This window comes from Protopterus annectens, chromosome 8.part1 (genome assembly GCF_019279795.1).
Source record: "Protopterus annectens isolate FY-2018-M chromosome 8.part1, PAN1.0, whole genome shotgun sequence".
In the NCBI taxonomy this organism is placed as follows: domain Eukaryota; kingdom Metazoa; phylum Chordata; order Ceratodontiformes; family Protopteridae; genus Protopterus; species Protopterus annectens.
This window is the reverse complement of record NC_056742.1, coordinates 262,893,970-262,917,034: the sequence shown is the minus strand read 5'-3', so window position 1 is coordinate 262,917,034 and position 23,065 is coordinate 262,893,970. Positions and strand designations below refer to the sequence as shown.

At 35.8% G+C, this 23,065-nt stretch overlaps 1 protein-coding gene across 2 annotated transcripts in view; it reads left to right on the top strand.

The window, feature by feature from the left end:
- FANCA (FA complementation group A) overlaps positions 1–23,065 on the top strand; it is a 2,214,801-nt gene that overhangs the window by 1,517,118 nt on the left and 674,618 nt on the right. For both annotated transcript variants that reach the window (XM_044081851.1, XM_044081852.1), the window contains exon 33: positions 7,371–7,555. In XM_044081851.1, the coding sequence (XP_043937786.1) occupies positions 7,371–7,555 (185 nt within the window). The remainder of the gene's footprint in view (positions 1–7,370; positions 7,556–23,065) is intronic.

The following is a 23,065-nucleotide window of genomic DNA, read 5'->3' as shown; positions in this document are numbered from 1 at the left end:
GAATGTGGATCCCTTCTCAGCCCCAGTCCACGAAATTCTGGAATTCCTAGCACAACCTTTTTCACTCCAGGGCCACTTCCTCTACGATTAGGGTACAATTAGCGACCATTTCTAATTTTCATATCGGTCTGACAAATTCTACCATCATGTCTCATAAGCTCTGTAAAGCTTTTTTGAGAGGAACATCTCTTCTTAGACCTCCAGTGAGAGATCCCCCTCCTCCTTGGGACCTTAATTTAGTCCTATCTTCCTTAATTATGCCTCCTTTTGAACCAGCAGCATCCTGCTCCATCAAGTTTCTGTCTTGGAAAACACTTTTTCTGGTTGCCATCACTTCAGCTAGGCGTGTCTCAGAACTTCAAGCACTGTGTGTTCGTCCTCTCTACCTGGTGTTTCACAAGGACAGAGTTGCTCTGAGGACTAATCCTTCATTTCTTCCTAAAGTCTGCTCAGAAAATAATTTAAATCAATCTATAGATCTCCCTGTGTTCTTCCCAAATCATAGCAACAAGGCAGAGTACAAGTTTTACCGATTGGATGTTCATAGACAATTGCGTTTTTACCTACATAGAACTAAAGAAATAAGAAAATCAGACCAATTATTCCTCTCTTATGCCTTAAACAAACAAGGTTTCCCAGTTTCCAAGGTGGCCTTATCCAGATGGTTGTCCCACACTATTACTTTTATTTACCAGTTACGGAATAAAGAGCTACCAACTAAACCGAAAGGTCATTCTACTAGGGCATTAGCCACCTCCGTAGCTTTTCGGTCTAGGTTGCCCATGGATTCCATCTGTGCAGCTGCCACATAGGCAAACCCTCATACCTTTATTTCTCATTACAAGGTAGATATGGTCTCCCGGAACAGAGCTGACTTTGGTTCCACTGTTCTGAAGAGTCTGTTCCACTGAGCCACCCAGGATGTTAGGTGCTTGGGACACTGTCCCAAACAGCAAGAATGAAGGCGAAATAGACAACTTAACATTAAGAAGTTATGTACATACCATAACATTCCATGTTAGTTGACTTCATCTCGCCTTCTTTCTTGCGTCCCTCCCTCCGTCCTAGTGGATTGAGAGGAGTCCTTCTTCACTGGCTGAGTATTCTTTATTGTTACTCTTCTGCCTAGGTCTTCCTAACCTATTCTAGATTTTAGAATGCATGGAACAATCAGTTTTTTGTTAACTGGTTTCTCTCATATTATGTCTGGGATTAGCTATTTCAAATGAGATCTGGGTAGCTGTTGCTAGGCATCATGGGATAAGGGGTAGCCTCAAGCCAGTAAACAGCTCTCAAGCTATTGAAGATGGCCGAGTCGGAGCCGAGGATCGGCTCTGATCCCAAACAGCAAGAAAGAAGGCGAGATGAAGACAACTAACATGGAATGTTATGGTAGGTACATAACTTCTTATTCCTCCCTAACCCAATTCAGGTTTAACTTGGACAATTGGATGCTAAACAAGAAATTCATCCCTTGTTTGGCTCATATGTCTCTAATAGGCACAGGCAGCCTGTAAATGGTTCATCTCCCATGCCCCTGCTTGTAAATGTTTCACCTCCCAGGCCCCTGCTTAAATTTATCAAGGGTACCAGAACTTGTCAGAGATTTGGGATGCATGGCTAGGCTTAAAAAGGCCCTTGTGGTTGCTAACCTAGTAAACCCCTATGAACCTACAAACCTAAAGTGAGATACAGTCGTTCCTTTGCCTGTGAAGCTGAGCTCAAAAAGGCTTTTTGTAGGAAGTATAAATTGTCCCAGTATCATTCTGATAATTTCATAAATATGACCATCCATTTTGAAGATGTAGGGGCTAATACAGGAAGCAAATATAACAAGAAGCAATGAGCAGCTTTGGAACATTGTATTTTTTTTAAATGGTCAGTAACAAAGAAGTTAAGTTGTTCACTTACCAGCTTATTTCCCCACTCCTTGTCTAACTTAGGGAAATAATACTTCACAAAACTAGTTGTCAGATTGGTTTTGACTTATGGTGAACTATGTTGCTTATCAGTCTTTTATACCGGTTGTGTCCTTTAGCATGCTGTACAGGATATCAGCATTAAATGCATGTTATCTTTCAAGCTCGAGTGCAACTCATTCTTCTTGGGGGGAAGAGAAGAAGAACTTAACTTGTCCAATGTCTTCTTCAAAGCACTTACAGCCCAGGTTTTTTATAGTGTGGGTGACCTGCAGCAGTATTTAAATTTCAAGCAATAATGCCTTCAACTTGCCTCTAAAGGTAGACTGGGATTTGTTAGGGCTCTGTTTAGCTGACTGACTGCATACTTTCTACCACTGCTTTTCTTCCTTGACACTGCTGTGCAAGCTTGCATTTTGAAGATTTTTTGATTGTGATTCATGAATATCTAGAATTGCAGTCAGCCCCAAAATTCTTAAACTTCTTGGTTGTAACTCTCCAAGTGATCGTGCCCCTGCTGCCACAAGTGACCTACATTGTGTTACAGGGCATAGTGGATGCCTTTCTGGCACATTATGGTCTGGGGTTCGCACAGTAGGATCCTTCATTGTGCTGTGTAAAAGTATCTCTTTCTAAGCATAGTTTTGCCAGTTAGTATGACCTCTCCACCCAGACACTTTCCTAGAGTGTTTGAGTGATAGATGAGACTTTGCAGGAGTAGGAGTTACTTCCGTACGTGGAAGCTAGCTGTTAGTGACTATAGAGAGACCTGGTAGTATCTTTGACTTAACTGCTTCTGTAATTGCATACCTTTGGATGCTGTGTTTTGAACTGTCAGTTGCCTTCTCTGAGCCTATCTGAAAGGATTGCCTTCAGTGAGATGGAGCTGGATACCATTGATTTTCAGTCATTTTTGCTTGCAGAAAGAGCTTAGGAGGTAGTATCTCATTCAAAGAGAAGTGTAAAGGCTTTAAACCGCTTTATTTTATTTTGAATTTGTTTACAGGGATAGAGCACTGATCCCATTTGAACCTATTTCTGCTAATTTTGTGGGCTGACCAAAGTCCACAAAATGTATTTTGTATCCTGTCTAATCCTGAAGAGTATGTTTATTCACACGGGAGAGCTCATTCTACCACTTTCTCGCATTGATCAGAACCAGTACTGAGTATAATGCTACATTTTGCAGTCACTAAACCACCCAACTTAAAACTTAAAAAAAAAGAAAATAATTCCTTAATAGAAAAATCACATTGATGGAAAGCATGAGCTGTGAAAGGGCTTCACAAGTTATTCATTGATTGTTACTGGGCTAATGACCCAAGGGGCCTTTCCAAGCCTAGTCAAGTTTTACCGAAAGAATAATGTCTTGCATCCAAATAAGACATTATGGGCTAGGCATTTATAAGTTACTTCACATGGACATGGATACCAGGCCTGGTATAAATTTTCATTTCCCATCGACTTGTCTAGGTTGTGCTTATAGTGGGTAATAGACAAACTCAGCTTCACATGAATGGGAAGCCTGTTTCATAGGAGGAGCAGTCTTTGGGACACACATCTCTCTCTCCTCCATGTTCTGTTTAGACAAAAGTCAGCTCCCTAGACCTTGTATTTCTGGTACTCTTTGACTTACGAATATGTAGAAGATTCATAAGTGTGTGGTTTGAGGATGCCTTGCAAGTCTGGTATAAATTACCCCTTAGCAAGCTAAGAGACTGATTAGACGGAAAGAGCTTTAAGCTGCTCTGCTTAAGGCAGGTTTGTTGCACCTTGCATTCTTTTTTTAGGAACCTTTGAGGTTGCTCTAGTTGCTGCATATGCTTGGTCAGGTACATACCAAAGGGAGCACTGTAATCTAAGATTGGTCTGATAAGGACACAGTACAGTGGGATAATGACTGCTTTGGACCTAGATACCATGCCTTTACTTAATAAGTTGTGCATCATAAAAGGATTTCTTCACGACTGTGGCCAGGTGGTGGTCGAAGGTAAAGCTCCTGTCTAAGTGTGTACCCAGATCCCTGACCACTGGCTTGACTCTTAATGGGTGTATTATCAACATGGTCATTAGCTGGTATAGTTGATTTCCCATAGAGTACAATTATGCATTTCCTAGCATTGAGTTTAAGACCATGGCTTTGGCACCATTTATTAGTCAGAGATAGACCTTTTTTGAAGAATGCTTGTGTCTGTAGGGGAGTTGATAACCCCCAACCTGCAGTCATCTGCAAACTTAGTCAGCCGTAAACCTTTAGCATTTGCTTTCATTTCAGAGAAATAGATGCCAAAAAGGAGCGGGCTCAATACTGAGCCCTGGGAGACTCCGTTAGTGACTAACCTCACATATTTTGACCTCCTGGGTCCTATTAGTGAGCCAGTTGGCTATCCAGTGGATGATAAAAGGGTTTATACCTAAATTAGTTAACTTGTCTATAATGTCTGAGTAGGGTATTGTATCAAAAGCCTTGGCCAGGTCGATGTAAGCTGCGTGCACAGTCTTACCTTCATCCAGTGCTTTGGTGACCCTCTCAAAAAAAATCCACTATTCATTGTATTCTATTTCTGGTTTGTTACTTAGAACCTAGTGTCTAAGGCAGTGTCTTATCTGTTTATCCTCAGAAGTCATTGCCTGCAACACCAGGTCAGGAAACCGAAGATTAAAAATAAATGTCAGTAATGAAAATCTGTAGTGGTTACATTTTAGTTTACCTTTCATTATTATACAGTAAATTTCCCCTTCTAATCATGATACATGTGTGGGAAGCAGAAAATAGCTTGGATTTACAGCAATGAAACTTCTTGAAGGTCAGTAGTTCGTAAGCATGACAGTCAAACAGAAGACTTAGAAACCTGTTGAAGGTGGCAACAGTTTTCACATATCCTTTCTCAAGCCTGTTGCAGTGGGCCATGAGGAATCGGTGACTGTAAAATTTCCCCTCAGTTGTATGATTTTTTGGTTTCATAGCCATCTCACTGGGAATTGGAGTGCTGGATATCCCTCTTATGTAGCAAGACTCCTCAGGTCATGGTAACGGACACTTCACTAGAATTATGGGAAGCCTTCCATGCTCCACCATGGTTCAAGGGAAGTAATTTCTGCAAGAGATATATAAATCATCTGAGCTTTGGGCAGTACATCTTGCTTTAAAGACATTATAGGAGGATAGAGTTGAGACCAGAGGCCCCCTCCTGCTTTAGTCAGACATCAAAACATTTTATGCTGTTTAAACAAAGAAGATGGCATACTCTCACAACAGTTATGTGGCTATCCAGCTATGTAGCAGTGAGCCACAGATGCAACATCCTTACAATTGTTTACATTCACAGAGAGGTATATGTGCCGATCCATGTGCTATATCTTCAGTCATCTTCTGGAGCTGTAGAGTCAAGATTTGCCACTTGGAATACTGTGGATTTCCCAGTGTTCTGCCCAGTTTAGCAATGAAAAGGGGGAGCTGGTGATGGACCTTGTTAGGTGGCAGCGAAGGTTCCTTTATGGCCTTTGATTCCACACCTCATTACAAAATTCAGTACAAGAAACTATCCCAGTATAAGTTATGGAAATTCAGCTTGGTTGGGATAACACCCAGCTTCATCGTAGGATGCGTTTCCTAGCTTAGACCCCTTGTCTGCATCTCAGTGATGACTGAGGCTGCCATAAAACCTTCATTTTGTCAAGCATATTCTGCTAAGTGGAATAAGTTCATTATTCAGGTGCTGACATATCATTTGATTCCAGTCTGTCTGCTTGCAGGTGATCTTTATGTACATCAAACAGCCATATGGTTTGGGTCCCACTTATTCCAAAATCATACTGTATGTTTCTGACATTTTGTTTCTTTTAACATTGTAAAGGACATGATTGTTGCTCTGCAGAGACTAATAAAGCATTTCCAAAAGGGATGCTGTGCTTTTACCCACCTTTGGAGAGCCTTCTGCTTTCTGGGACATTAACTTTTTTTAAGGACTGCCTTGTCCCCAGTTCAGACTTGTAAGTTTAATGATTTTGCATCTTTTTCTTGGACAACACTTGCCTAGGTAGCCATCATTTTTTCTTGGAGGATCTCAAAACTTCAGGCTTATATCTGTAGGGAAGTACAACTATTTTTTTTACAAAGATCAAATCCTCACATTTGGCTAAATTTTCAATGACTGGGATTCTTCACAACATTTGCTCACTGCATAAGCAGTAAAGGTCAGATGTCCTCAGTATGCACTTGCATTATCAGTTGACCTGTGAGAGCTCTGTGAGTTTGTTTTTATTACTCTCCTTTCTTTTCCTAATATCTGAATAGCTAACAACCGTGTATTGTCTCTGTACACCGGGCAGGCATATATTTATATATCCATGTATATTACATGTTTTCTTCCTATCTTATAAGTGGTACTCACTGGTTGGATAGAGGTCCAGCTGAGTAGCACATGGCATAGTGTATGCTTTCCAGAGATGTACATGTTCTCAAACATGAGGGTGAGTTAAAATATAACTGAGTTAAAGACAACAAGAGAGAGAGAGAAAAAAAATCACACTTAAAGAGAGCAGGAAAGAATATCCCAACAGTTAAAGCAGGAGATCCTGTCACTGTTTAACTCACATGGTAATTCTAAAATATAGTGCTGGAATGTGTGTGTATTTACTACTGTATAGCTTAATGAGGGAGTTCTGGAGTGGTTTCCATGTTTACTCTTTTTCCATAAACCTCCAAATGTAATTATAATTCTCACATGTATCTTTCTAGGTAATTAGAAAGCAATGTTTAATCTGTAGTAAACCTTCACAGTGAAATTCATTTTATATGATGGTCACTTACTTTTTAAAGTCAAGAACTATATACCATGGTGATAAGAACGTTTCTTAACCCAGGCAAAGGGTGACCCATTTGAGGCATGATTTCTCAGGCATATACAGTAAGTAGTGAGATTTTTAAATCAGTTGTAGGCCATACAGATGAACTACCTAGTTTGTTGAACTCACTTGGGTAATTCCAATTGAAGATGTATAGATGTTGAGAAGTGCTCACATATCTGTAATATTTTTGATAGCATCTAAGTGAGCAGATGTACATTCTCACCTTCCTTTTACTTGCTTGCAGAACACAAAAATACTGTTGTGTGGCTTGGCCTATGGTAGTTTATTGTTTGTCTCCTTCCTTACACCCTCCTTTCAGTGGGAAAGAACTGAAGAAATATTAATAACTTTCATTTCTTTTTGTTGTGATATTGATTTGGTGCATCCTGTACAAGTGCATACATTAATCCATTATTTTTTGCAATCACATACATAGATGGGCACAAACTTTGATATCATGAAGATAATATCAACCCTACCAACTTGGTGTAAAATAACATTTGCCTCACATTTGAGAAATATTTTGTATCAGGTAAAATATGTTAATGGAATAAGACAAAACAGGCAGTAACAGCTGAATCTTTGTTTTATCTTTGACAGGAAATGATTCAAGACTCCGAACCTTTTTTAAAGAGGTCTTTACTTCAAGAATCAAAACCCGATGCAGGCCACTTTCCTTTTAATATTTTTCAGGAAAGAGTGAAAAGTACTGAACAGGTAGAAGGAGAAGGGTCCATGCTTGGTGTCCAGTTGTCCAGGCTACAGGAGGTACAGATGTTTACCAGGTAATGCAGACCAGTTCAGTTGTGCTTCTGTAGTTTGGGAATCAGGCATAGAAGACAGATAATTGTCTTTTGTTCTATTGATGGCACAGGAGCCGTGTGCAGTTTTAAGTGTTGAACCTAACTAACTTCAAGTTGCACCTTCCATTGCTCACCAAACTTGCCTCCTCTCTCTTCAGTTTGTATGAGTTGCTCTCATTTATTCACGGTTTTAAATGCACAGCCTTTTCAGTGAAGCTGCTCACCATACACATCACTGTGCTTACCAAAAATCTTTAATGCTCTCCATGAACTAGCTATTTTCCTTAGGCTCTTCTTCCTTCTTGTAGGTCTTTCTCTCTAGACGTGGCTTTCTGAACTTTGATAGTTTGCTAGAAGCACTATTTTATATATATATATATATATATATATATATATATATATATATATATATGTATATCCTACTTTCTGGTTATTTATTTATTTATTTTATTTATTTATTTTTTGAGGGTTTTCTAGAAGCACTGTTATATAAAATAGATTTCCTAGTTTTTGTTGTTTTCCTTAAGAATAATTTATTTTATATTTATTTTATTTAACATTTGTTTGCCAGGATAGTCTGACTGGACAACAAGTGTCTGTTTTCAGCGAAGTCCTGGGGAGAAAAACTCCATAAGTTTACAGAGAGAAGAAAAATTTACAAAAGAGACATTACAGAGTAGTAACATGCAGATTGTAGACTTTACAGCCATTAGTATACAATAAGAGGATATTCCCCCCTTTTAAATAATAAACATATATATGAAGCAAACTTATATCCTGAGTATTTATGTTTTGTATAACCAGATGATCCATACAAGAGAGCCACATCCCCAACATTTAGAAACTGTCATAAATTATACCTCTCCATAAAGGCAGAAATTCTACAGACCATACCATCTACCACTCAGTTGTTCTCCCACCACTATCCAAGATATTAGAAAAATGTTTCCTCACCCAGCTACACAAGTACACCAGCCACTACCTACTCTTCGGAACTCAACATGGCTTTCGACTTAACCACAGCACCACTATTGCCCTTCTAAACTTCACAAATTCAGTTAACTCAGCACCAAAAAAAAAAGTCTTCCCAGACTTAGGGTGGCCGCGGTGGTGCAGTGGTTAGCGTTGCCGCCTCACAGCAACAGGTTCTCCAGTTCGATCCTCGGCTGGCGTGCCTTCTGTGTGGAATCTGCATGTCCTCCCTGTGGTCATGTGGGTTTCCTCCCACATCCAAAAGACATGCTGTAGGTGGAATGAACACTCTAAATTAGCCCTAAGCATGAGTGCGTGCATCTGTGCACCTTCCATAGAGGGTTGGGCACCTGACTGGCAACTCGGCACTGTAAAACTCCACTGCCAATCATGAGTGGACAGGTGATCCACTGTGGCGACCCCTAACCAGGAAAAAGCCAAAAGAAGAAGAAGTCTTCCCAGACTTGTGAAACGCATTTGATAAAATAACACATCAAAAACTCTTGCATGAGTTAGCCTGCCTAGGCCTCAACACCACATGAACCTGGTTCCACAGCTATTTTTCCAATAAGAAATGAGCTATGAAATGGAATCAAGATCACTTTGATTTCCTTCAGTTAGCAGTTGGCGTCCCTTAGGGATCAGTTCTAGCCTGCTATTTTTCAATATCTTTATCAATAACCTATACCAGCCACTAAACAAATGACCCTGGTACAATATGCAAGTGATGCCACACTAATCTGCTCCACCCAAGCACTTCCTACAGGACAACACCCAACAAGCCATTCTAGCCATTGAATCCTGGCTAGATAGTTCAGACTTTCTCCTAAATGATACTCATTCCATATCATATCTGCCAAAAAAACTACAATAGAATGAGTACAACAAGCCAAACTCCTTGGAGTATTACTCAATAATAGTGTTAGGTATGGCCAGTACCTGCTACTAGTCATCAAAAAGGCAAACTGGAAACCAGGATACCTCTGCAGAGCCACAAATTTGTAATGATCTCTCCTGGAAAACTGTAGCACAAATATATACCCACTTCCCTTCCTACTTTATGCTTCTCCCGTCTTTACAAACCTTGCCACAATTATTAAAAAGAAACTAGAGATGGCCTACAACAAAATTGTAAAATTTGCAACTAATAGCCCCCACAAAATCCACCATTGCACATATCTAAAAAGTCTTAAGTAGCTGGAACTTACGAACTACCTCTATTACTCTCAACTTGCTATAGCGCATAAACTAAAGCACTGCCCAGAACATTGCCCAGCTCTAAAAAGAATACTACATCTCCATACCACTAATAAAGTCCTGCAGCCCAACAACAAAGTTCTACTATCCATCACAAGATCTAATAACAGAGCAAGGTGGTTCATTATACTCTAACCAGGTTACAAAACCTGAAACCAAATTCCCCCTGAAATAAGAGAGATGGACATGATAAATAGCTTTAAGTTGTCACTGAAGCAACACCTAGTAAACAGCTGGTTGTGGTCTTGCAATACAGCAGGCTGATCCCCCAGAACGCAGCCACATCCATCCTTGTAACTGCACTATATTAACTCTATTTTTACTCTAACTTTCACACAATTATAATATGCTAAGACCCCAAATAGGTCTCTGCTACTTACTATCATGCTTTTACTTGCTTTCCATTCCAGCCTGCAACTCACTTAATTCCCTTATAAGACTTTTCTTCCAGGTAACCACTGATACATCTGTTTCTTTCATACGTGTATATAGGTTCTATCTCCCCCTTTCTCTACATGTATATTGCCCTACTAGAATTCTTCTTTCTTTAAATGCATCCTCCAGTATAATCCTTTTGCTTTCTGTACTATCTATCTTTATGTATTCTTACTGAAAATCTCACTAGATAAGTTAGCTACACTTAAATGTCAACTCTGTCTGTAATCACCTACATCATGTTTCAATAACACTAAATTGTGTATGGAAGGTATTGTGCATTATTCTATGTAATGTGATATTATAATTCACTGTATTGTCTATATTATGTTCATTTTTTTCTGTAATGCATTTGTTCTTATAAGTAGAGCTTTTCTGCCTGGGACATTGTTGAAAATGGGAGAAACCCCAGTCAGAATGTCACGGTAAACAGAGAAATAAATAATTAAGAAGGGGCTTCCAAGGTGACTGTAAACTGAGAGACAGGTGATTAGTGCACTCCTAGTGTGAAAACAGGTAAATTATTAAAATAGCAAACATTATCATTTTGAGTGAAATTAATTTACTGGCCAGTACTTAAACTATGTGGATCCCAGCAGAACAGATATTTGGAGAACATAAGCAAGAGACAAATTTGAAAAGGAAAAGAAAACGATCATGCTGGAAAGAAGCTTCAAAGCTGTTTTGCAAAAAGTAATACGGTTTTCAGTTTCATGTAGGAGAATAGTTTCCAGTGATTTGGAGGAAAATAAATTAAATGCACATAGAGATGTTTAAAATAAGTGACATGCTTGGTAATATATAAAGTCAAATGGCAAAAAGCTAGAAAAATAAAATAAGTCTTAAGTAGCTTTTCAAGTGAGCTGATAAAACTTCAGAAATCAAGAGAATGAAGTAAAGGAAAGATTGGCTAAACATGCAGTTTCGCAAGGGTTGTTTCAAAAAAATAGGGTAGCCATTTAAAATGTGACCCACTAGATGAGTCCCTAAAAAAAGACCGAATGGCTGAAAAAATGGACATATATATTCTAAGTCTGACATGGCAGTTTCTCAGAATATTCCCTTTTCTCCAAGGTATGGTGATCTTGAAATTAGTAAATATAAGTATAGTGGGTGCAGAGGGGCTTGACCCCCTGCAAAAAAAGCTTAAAGGAGAAAAAAGGTGTTCGATATTCACTCTGTTCCTGCAGCTTCAATCCTTTCTTTTCAGTGTGTCAGCACTCCGTATTTGGAGTGCCAGCATTTCAATAGGGGGACAAAATATAGGATTAGAAAACAGAGAAAAACAGATTTTCTGCTCTAATAAAAGAAACTGAAAGCGATAGACTGTATTCATTTTATGAACGTACAGATCAGCAACTGGAGTTTGTTCCACAGCAGGATTTGTTAACAGAGAAGGCACATCATGTGTATGCTCCAAATGTGGACACAAGAAAGCAGATGAGGCCTATATTAGTAAAGATGCAGTCATACCATCAGAAAAACATGTTCCTGACAAAATTGTGAAAAAAGGTAAAAGTATTAAAAATTGGAGACACCAGAGTTTGTGTAGAAAATGGTTATTCATTGTACACTAGGCAGAAGAGAAGAAAGTGTATCCCATCAGTCACAAGACATAAGATGCATGCATGTGAGATTCACGTTGCTATATCCAGCTGTTATCAGAATGTTTCCTAAAAGATCAAAGATATTTTCATATGCAGAACAGACTAAGACCAAAACAAGTTTGATCAACAGTGTGAGCCAGGACGATGAAGGGGGACTCTTGATTCTCAGTCTTGTAATAAAGCCCATAGAGAGACTATATTAGTGAAACCTTTTCTGTTGTTTAATAGGAAAATGTTTGAGCAACAGTATAAAGCCCTGGACCTGACTAGAGGAAACAAGATTATCTTTGATTTGAACCAGAGATCAGTTTTGGGAGATCAAAATGATGAGGAAGACAAGCAACAAAGTAAAATTAATGAAAAAAATGGGATAATTGTAAACCATCAGTGTCATAAGATTTGCTTTGTCTGAGAACTATGGTTCTGCAAGAAGTGAAAAAGATTGGAAGTGTGTTAAACTGATAGAAGAACTGTAACGTTTAACCCCTATTTTATGTCACTAATATTTTGAAACAACTAAAGAAATAACTAAGTAAAACATTTTGTTCTTAATATTTTTATAAAATATTTATGATGTAAATTGAAATTTTTAATGTAAAGAAGTCCTGTATAGTATCAGTAAGAGGTATTTTAAGCATGACATGAAGGGAGTTTTATCAGGGATTGCTGTATGTGTTGATGATATTAAAGTAAGCAAGTACTTTTTCATAGTTGTAATTTATCCAGGCTTTTCACTAGACCAAGTTAGGAAGAGCTGGAAAGAAACAAGTTAAATTTAATATAATGTGATATTTGGCTGCTGAGGAAATGTAAAAAGTAAATTGATCATAGTTTATATAGAGTTAAAAGTTAGTAATTTCTACTGTTTTGTAGAGGTGGATGTCTAGACTGTTGTCCTAAGTTTAAGCAATAGACAAGGTTTTCTTTAAGCAAGTCGGCTTGAAAAATAAGAGAAAGTGATGAAAGGTATGAAAATGATAACTCTTTCTTGATTTTACAGTTACTGTTTTTCCCCATTTACTCCTGCTTCTAGTTAGTAACAAGGAACCTTGCAGTGCAAGCAAATAATCGCAAAACATCTGAACATTTTGCTCACTGTATAGTTATTGACTTTTTTTTCCATTACCACTCTGATTTTACTGGGAAGACAAGGAGCTCACAAATAGAAACAGTTAATCATGTGTTCTCAGTAAAATCTACAAGTTATAATTAATATTTAAATGAATATTGGCAAGCAGTTCAGAAAAGGTAAATTAAGTCTGTAACTGTGGGAAGTGAATAGTTGTACAAGTAGTAACCTTCCCTCCAGCTTTGCTACTTCAGTGCGTTAAATATAACAGTGCAGGATTACCTTATTTATATAAGGGTAGCCCAATGCACATTTTCTCCAGGCTAGAAGTTAATGTTTACTGAAAGCAAGATGTTGCAGACATCTTGGAGGAGAATAGTGAAAACATAGCGTCTCCCCAGGTGTTTGCTGAAAAGGGGCCTGTTTGCCCAGTTGGACTTTCTGGTAAACAAATAGAAATAAATAAGTAAATAAGGACAGACAGCAATATGTAAATGGGGACACAAGCTGTAATGTGTTAGTATGTTAAAAAACTTTAAAATATGAAGGAGATATCACTGGTAAAAAGGCTCACGGTCAGAGAATCACCAGGACCAGGATAAAGTTTATGCAAAAGTTTTTTAATATCCACGTAAAAACATCCACAGTCAAAAGACTTCGATAAAAGGCAATACAGTCAAGCGCTTTCGCCCGGGCTCTCCCAGGCTTTATCAAGACAATGAAACAAAAAGTGTGCTTTCATTATATACATGTGCCCATTTAATTAATCAATTATGTTACGTATTCCAATTACTTTGACTTCATAATAAAGTTTAAAGTTTAAAGCTAAATGTTCAAAACTTGCAGGGTCCACTTAGTAGAATAGTCACATTTGTAAAATATATATATATAAATAATGTAAATAGGAAAACATAATTAATAAACAAATTAATTAAAAATATTATTTAATTCTAAAAGTTGAATATATTAAAAATGTTTAAGAACAGTATAAATATATATATATATATATATATATATATATATATATATATATATATATATGTTAAATATCTTGGTAAGTGTTGAATGTTAAATAGATAAAAAGAAGAAAGAGAGTTAAAAAGTTAAAGTACTGTGCATAAATTGTCATTCTTAAAATACAATACATATTCTACTATTATAGTTGATCATCTTGTATAATAAATGCATAAAAATAAAATCTAAAAGTGTCAATAAAAATATATAATATTACAACCATAAACATAACTTGGTAGTTAATAATCAAAAAAATCATTCAATATGTATTTACAATTTGGCTCTTCGAAGCTTAAGGGCACTATTAATACTGATGGCATCGTTGAGCCCTGGTGGTTTCATGGCATTTAGTTTTATTTGCCATAACAATTCTTTGAACTCCAGGGATGCTTCCCAGTCACCCCCTCTTACACTATTGAATACTTGCTCTAGAACAAGGAATTTTAAGCACATATTGTTACAAACTAATGAGTGCTTAAAAAAAGCATTAGATTCTTTTTTACTTTTAATTTCATATATGTGTTCATATACCCTTCTTTTTAGGGTTATTTCCGTTTTTCCAACATAAAAACAAAAACAATACTGGCAAAACCCTAAATATACCACACCTTTAGAATTGCAATTAAAATGGCCTGATGGAAATAGTTTCATATTTCTAGATTTTAAATATATACCTTTGTTGTTTAACATAAAACAACATTGATTGCAGGAATTGCATTTGTAAGTACCTTTAATAAGCTGATTTTTGTTGTTGTTAGGTAGTGATTCCCTTTCTAATAGTTCTTTCAAATTGCAATCCCTTCTTCTTACAAACTGTGGTTTATTTGGAATACTTTTTTTAAGATCATCATTAATAGATAGAATTGGCCAAAATTTGCGAATAGTGTTCTCAATCTCGGTATTGTTCGTGTTGTATGTATATAAAAAAGAAAGGTTTTTTGTATTATCATCTTTTTGCTTTGTAACAATTCCTTGAGCCATTGTGTTACCAAGTAATGGGGGGAAATGTGTATTTCTTTTGTGAGACACCTCATTTGCCAGAGTTTCAAAAAAATTCCTTGGGTAGCCTTTTTCTAAAAATAGTTCTTTAAGGTATTCTAGTTCTTTTTGATAAAGTGTGTCCGTACTATAAATTCTGGAAGCCCTTATCAGCTGGCCTTTTATAATCCCCTTTTTTTTAAATAATGGGTGATTACTATTGAAGTGCAAAAACATATTCGAATAAGTATTTTTCCTAAAAATACTTGATTCATACTGGTTAGATTTAATATTTTTCCTTAAAATAATATCTAAATAATGTAGTTCATATGGATTTATTGTGTATGTAAACTTTAGAAAGCTAGTGGAAGAATTGATGTGTTGTATAAACTTTTCAAAATCATTTATGTCACCGTCCCACAAAATGCATATATCGTCGAGGAACCTTTTGTAGTGGACAATATTATCTGTCCAACAGGATGAAAAAATAAACTCAGTTTCCCAAAAATGTAATACCATATTTGAATAGGCCGTAGCGCAAGGTGTGCCCATTGCTACTCCTTTGTTTTGTTTAAATAATTCGCCATTAAAAATGATAAAATTGTTATTAAGAATAACTTCCATAAATTCAACTAATAGGTTTGTTATTTTGGTGCTAAAACCTGATTTTTTAATAAGTATTCTATTGAACCAATCAATTCCAATGGCATGTGGGATGCTAGGGAATAAATCAACAATATCTATCGTGATCATATATTTTGTCTTGTTAAAAAATTCATTTTTAATTCCTCTCAAAAATCCCCATGAGTCCTTGCAAAGGCATTCTATTGATGATACCAGTTTTTTGGTTGAGATGTCAATGAATTTTCCCAACGGTTCCATTATGCCTTTTGCGCCAGCTACTATAGGCCTAAATTTTAAAGGATTAAGGCCTTTGTGGACTTGGGATGCCAAATATAACTGGCGTCAAAGGTTTTTGTACCAAAAGATAGTTGAATAATTGTTCATTAAAGACTCCCTGCATAAGATGGTCTTCCAGCATGAGTCTAATTTTGGCGTATGCAATGTTTCGTTCATTGATTGAAACCTCTGTGTATTTCTCAGTGTCATGCAAAATGTTATAAATATGTGCTTCATATTCATGTTTATACATGAGAACAACTCCACCACCTTTATCTGGTTTCATTGGTCTAATTTCTTCATTTTTAAAGAATTTTATGAGATCATAAAAGTCCTTTGTGAAATTGTTGGTTTTGTTCTCCTTATTATTTGTTGTAAAACTTCTAAATTCAGTTTCCACCATGTCTTCAATGACTTCATGACTTTTAGAATTAAATAATATTTTTAATTAATTTGTTTCTTAATTATGTTTCCTATTTACATTATATATATATATTTTACAAATGTGACTATTCTACTAAGTGGACCCTGCAAGTTTTGAACATTTAGCTTTAAACTTTAAACTTTATTATGAAGTCAAAGTAATTGGAATACGTAACATAATTGATTAATTAAATGGGCACATGTATATAATGAAAGCACACTTTTTGTTTCATTGTCTTGATAAAGCCTGGGAGAGCCCGGGCGAAAGCGCTTGACTGTATTGCCTTTTATCGAAGTCTTTTGACTGTGGATGTTTTTACGTGGATATTAAAAAACTTTTGCATAAAGTTTATCCTGGTCCTGGTGATTCTCTGACCGTGAGCCTTTTTACCAGTGATATCTGCTTCGTATTTTAAATTTTTTGGTCGTTTGTGTGTTCTAACATGGCCGAGAGTCCAGGGACTGTGGATTTAAACAACACACCTACTGCTTTAGCCAATGATGACGAACGTTCGGATGACGCCCCTCGTAACCAGAGGGGAATTCAAACAAGTCATTTGTTTGCTATCTCAGCTTAGTGGACTGTTGCTTAATGAAAGTAACAATTCAATGACAGGGTTACCGCCCAACCAACAAAACTTTATGAATGGCAATGAACCGGTAGTCAAACGGAAAAGGAATGCCCTGTTGGAAGCTACGGAAGATCTTCGAGAGTCATATCAGTTACTTCAAGAGCATCAAGCTAAGGGTCCAACGCCGAAACAAGGAACTACATCAAATGATTTTAATATTAATTAATGGACTAGCAAACATTTTAAGTTTGCAGAAGGTACTGTGCAGTTAAACAAGTTTAATAATGTTAACAATGTTCAGTTGGAACAACTTGTTTCAGATCTTAATAACAAGTTATATTCCTTCAAAACTGTTCAACTTGAAATCGAATACCTGTCTGAATGCATAAGGGTGGAGCGTATACCGAAAGGTTTGCGCTTCAACAAATTACCAAACAACGCAGTTCCGGGCTCAAAATTGTTTAATGATATTTCTGACCTTTTTGACAAAACGGGCCTGGAAATGCTTAAGCTTATGGTAGCTGATTATGAATGTAAAGCAACCTCACTTCTCTCTGATATTAATTCCATTAATAACAATATTACCAACAATACCAATTTCTCCAGTATTAAAAGAGATTATGAAAAAACGTTTAATGAAGTTGATGAACATTGTGATAGGATTGTTCAAAGAAAAATTAAAAAATTGGAAAGAGATTTACAGGATTATAAAAATGGTGTTGCATACATTTTTTTCCAAGGGAATTGGAGGGTCGTTTCCCAAAAAATACAATCACAAAAACTTATCTAAAAATGCAAGTAATGATGGTTATGGGGCCCAAACCTCATTTCAAACCCCAGGAAGGGGAGGAAAATTACCTCAAAAAATCAATCAAGCCCAAGATCAGGGTTTTCAATATGCCCCAGGGAGACAAGTATTCAGAGAAACAAATCAGTCAGCCCAGGGGTGGAACAAATTCAGGAGATAGCAAGTCCAATTTCCCCTTTATTGATTGAAACCATTCATTTACCCACCTCTACAGTGGCTAGGCAAGGTAACTTCTCCATTTACAATTACACAGATGCTTCGATTAACAATTTGCTCTTTGAATTATTTACAAAAGGCTTTCATTTTGTCCCTGAAAGATCTATGAATATTCCAAAAACTATCTTAGATCTCAAACTTTTTATACGACATTTAAATTTAAACATTTATTTTAGTGGCAAACAGAATGTTAAAAGCCCCTTTCAAAGAACTAGCACTTTTAACCCACCCCTTCACCCAGTTCTAAAAGTATTTGAAGACATGATGGAAACTGAATTTAGAAGTTTTACAACAAATAATAAGGAGAACAAAACCAACAATTTCACAAAGGACTTTTATGATCTCATAAAATTCTTTAAAAATGAAGAAATTAGACCAATGAAACCAGATAAAGGTGGTGGAGTTGTTCTTATGTATAAACATGAATATGACGCACATATTTATAACATTTTGCATGACACTGAGAAATACACAGAGGTTTCAATCAATGAACGAAACATTACATACGCCAAAATTAGACTCATGCTGGAAGACCATCTTATGCAGGGAGTCTTTAATGAACAATTATTCAACTATCTTTTGGTACAAAAACCTTTGACGCCAGTTATATTTGGCATCCCAAAAGTCCACAAAGGCCTTAATCCTTTAAAATTTAGGCCTATAGTAGCTGGCGCAAAAGGCATAACGGAACCGTTGGGGAAAATTCATTGACATCTCAACCAAAAAACTGGTATCATCAATAGAATGCCTTTGCAAGGACTCATGGGGATTTTTGAGAGGAATTAAAAATGAATTTTTTAACAAGACAAAATATATGATCACGATAGATATTGTTGATTTATTCCCTAGCATCCCACATGCCATTGGAATTGATTGGTTCAATAGAATACTTATTAAAAAATCAGGTTTTAGCACCAAAATAACAAACCTATTAGTTGAATTTATGGAAGTTATTCTTAATAACAATTTTATCATTTTTAATGGCGAATTATTTAAACAAAACAAAGGAGTAGCAATGGGCACACCTTGCGCTACGGCCTATTCAAATATGGTATTACATTTTTGGGAAACTGAGTTTATTTTTTCATCCTGTTGGACAGATAATATTGTCCACTACAAAAGGTTCCTCGACGATATATGCATTTTGTGGGACATTGACATAAATGATTTTGAAAAGTTTATGCAACACATCAATTCTTCCACTAGCTTTCTAAAGTTTACATACACAATAAATCCATATGAACTACATTATTTAGATATTATTTTAAGGAAAAATATTAAATCTAACCAGTTTGAATCAAGTATTTTTAGGAAAAATACTTATTCGAATATGTTTTTGCACTTCAATAGTAATCACCCATTATTTCAAAAAAAGGGGATTATAAAAGGCCAGCTGATAAGGGCTTCCAGAATTTGTAGTACGGACACACTTTATCAAAAAGAACTAGAATACCTTAAAGAACTATTTTTAGAAAAAGGCAACCCAAGGAATTTTTTTGAAACTCTGGCAAATGAGGTGTCTCACAAAAGAAATACACATTTCCCCCCCATTACTTGGTAACACAATGGCTCAAGGAATTGTTACAAAGCAAAAAGATGATAATACAAAAAACCTTTCTTTTTTATATACATACAACACGAACAATACCGAGATTGAGAACACTATTCGCAAATTTTGGCCAATTCTATCTATTAATGATGATCTTAAAAAAAGTATTCCAAATAAACCACAGTTTGTAAGAAGAAGGGATTGCAATTTGAAAGAACTATTAGAAAGGGAATCACTACCTAACAACAACAAAAATCAGCTTATTAAAGGTACTTACAAATGCAATTCCTGCAATCAATGTTGTTTTATGTTAAACAACAAAGGTATATATTTAAAATCTAGAAATATGAAACTATTTCCATCAGGCCATTTTAATTGCAATTCTAAAGGTGTGGTATATTTAGGGTTTTGCCAGTATTGTTTTTGTTTTTATGTTGGAAAAACAGAAAGAACCCTAAAAAGAAGGGTATATGAACACATATATGAAATTAAAAGTAAAAATGAATCTAATGCTTTTTTTAAGCACTCATTAGTTTGTAACAATATGTGCTTAAAATTCCTTGTTCTAGAGCAAGTATTCAATAGTGTAAGAGGGGGTGACTGGGAAGCATCCCTGGAGTTCAAAGAATTGTTATGGCAAATAAAACTAAATGCCATGAAACCACCAGGGCTCAATGATGCCATCAGTATTAATAGTGCCCTTAAGCTTCGAAGAGCCAAATTGTAAATACATATTGAATGATTTTTTTTTATTATTAACTACCAAGTTATGTTTATGGTTGTAATATTATATATTTTTATTGACACTTTTAGATTTTATTTTTATGCATTTATTATACAAGATGATCAACTATAATAGTAGAATATGTATTGTATTTTAAGAATGACAATTTATGCACAGTACTTTAACTTTTTAACTCTCTTTCTTCTTTTTATCTATTTAACATTCAACACTTACCAAGATATTTAACATATATATATATTTATACTGTCCTTAAACATTTTTAATATATTCAACTTTTAGAATTAAATAATATTTTTAATTAATTTGTTTATTAATTATGTTTTCCTATTTACATTATATATATATATATATATATATATATATATTTTACAAATGTGACTATTCTACTAAGTGGACCCTGCAAGTTTTGAACATTTAGCTTTAAACTTTAAACTTTATTATGAAGTCAAAGTAATTGGAATACGTAACATAATTGATTAATTAAATGGGCACATGTATATAATGAAAGCACACTTTTTGTTTCATTGTCTTGATAAAGCCTGGGAGAGCCCGGGCGAAAGCACTTGACTGTATTGCCTTTTATCAAAGTCTTTTGACTGTGGATGTTTTTACGTGGATATTAAAAAACTTTTGCATAAAGTGTATCCTGGTCCTGGTGATTCTCTGACCGTGTTAGTATGTTAACCTAAACATATAGAATATGTAATGCCCATCAGTCAAGTTGAGGTAGCTGCTGCTATTTGAAGGGGTAAACTTCCTTTTTTGCGAAGTATTCATAGTTTTATGTGTCAGCTGTTTGTTAAAAGAAGGTAGATTGAAAAGTTATGTAGTTTAGTGTTTTTAAGTGAAAAATCTGGAAAGGGTGATACAAGTTCAAATAGAGATGAGAAGGAGTAATTTTCATACAGGATCAGTCCACCAGACAATGTGCGGATGTAAGTTGCAAGTTGAAAATATACATTCAGAAACTTATGTATATGTGGAGTAATAGTTTTTTTGTCAGAGTAGCTGCATTGCACTATCTGAAGGGATTTCAAGATGGTTGCACTTTGAAAAGCAGGTTGACTAAAGCTTCCCCTGTGTGAAAAAGAAAGTAAGTATAAAAGCCGGTACAAACTACAAAATGGGTAAAATGATGATACTGGACTACATTATCTGGACGTCAGCAAAGAAAAAATTTGGAGAAAGTAAGAGAAAATCAACAAGAAAATGAGAAGGAAAAAACTCTGGTTGGGAAGAGAAGTGCAGCTTTTCAGCAAAAAGTAGTTAAAGTTTTAGCTGACTTGCAGGATATAGCTTCCCGAAGCTTAGAGGGCAAAAGAAATTGAATGCATTCAGCGGTATTAAAATTTACTGAGATGCTAGAGGAATATAAAAAGTCAAACAACAGAAGCATGGAAAGAATAGAAGAAACTTTCAGTATCTGTCCAGATGAGCTGATAAAATTGTATAAATCAAGATTAAAATGAAGAAAACTGGAATATATTTGAAATTAATCAGAAAGAACTATTTCAAATGGTAGCAGCATTAGAAGACTGAGCATGCAAAGAAAAACTGACATTTTTTTGTAATACCAGAGAAACTGGAAGGAATAAACTGTATTAAGCTAATGAAAATACAAATAAACAATTGGACTGTTGTTCCACAGCAGGATTTGTTAATTGAAAGCACACACCTTATGTATGTTCTAAATCTGAGCTTAAGAAAGAAGCCAATACCTATATTAGTAAAGATGCAGTCATAGAAAGAACTTTGACAGAATTGTGGCAGAATGGAAATAGAATTGGGGACATCAGAGTGTGGAACATGATCATTCATTATACACCAGGCAGCAGAGAAGCAAGTTTATTCCTGCAGTCAGAGGGTGATGAGATGTTGGGGTGAGATTCAAGATACTATATCCAGCTGTTTATTTTTGCATGCAGTCCATACTAAGGGGGAAAGAAAAACATTTATCCATCAAAGAGTGAGCCAGCAAGTTGAAGGAGAGACAGCTAATCATTATCATTACAATAACTAAGCCAAAAGAGAGAACTTGCCTATCAAATATTTTCCATCCTTTGAAAGGAAAATGACTGAGCAACAGAAAAAAGCCCAGAAGCTGACTAGAAAAAGAGTACATTGGACTTGAACCAGTAATACATGGTCAAGACACTGAGGAAGAAAACCAGCAATAATGTAACATTAATAAATAAAGGAATGTGTTGGAACGTCTACAAAAAATTGTATAAAGCAGAGTTATGGGGAAACCAAGAAAAGGCACAAATGGGAATATTTATAGAAGCCTTAGGTATGCCAAAGTTAGAAGATAGTAAGGCTCAATAATTAATAGTTAAGATAGGGTGGGGTGAGATACAAATGGTGGCTGTGTCAAATTATTTCTTTGCAACAAGACCTAAAAAATAATAGCTGTTTTTTCTTACAGTCTGCTTCCTCCTGGATCATCATTCTATTTCTTGTAATATTGTCAAATGTTAGCCTCCCCTCCACAAAACCACACTGATCCATATCTTTCAACCCTAGCAACAACTTTGCCATTCTCTTAGCTAGTACAGACAAACACACTTGTGTAGTCATGGTTTAAAATTTAAACGGGCTTGTATGAAACAAGATCTAAAATACCTTTATCCTCTTAGTGTGTATTAATACAGCCACAGCCTCTTTCTTCCAAGATGCTGGTACCCCTCTTTAAATTTCCATTCTGTATTTTGTTCCAAATCCAATACTAAAACTGTCTTTACAAAGGGTATTTAATAAGCACCTCATGGCGAGGGACTAGTATTATTGCCCTCTCTCTCTGTTATGTTAAATTGCCCATTTGCTTTTAATAGAGTGGATTTTTCATTCTTATTGAACCATCTAGACTCTTCCCGTAGCACTACTGGGATCTGTGTTGTTAAATCAAAATTACAGAACATCGAACTACATGTGGTCAAAACCATATTAA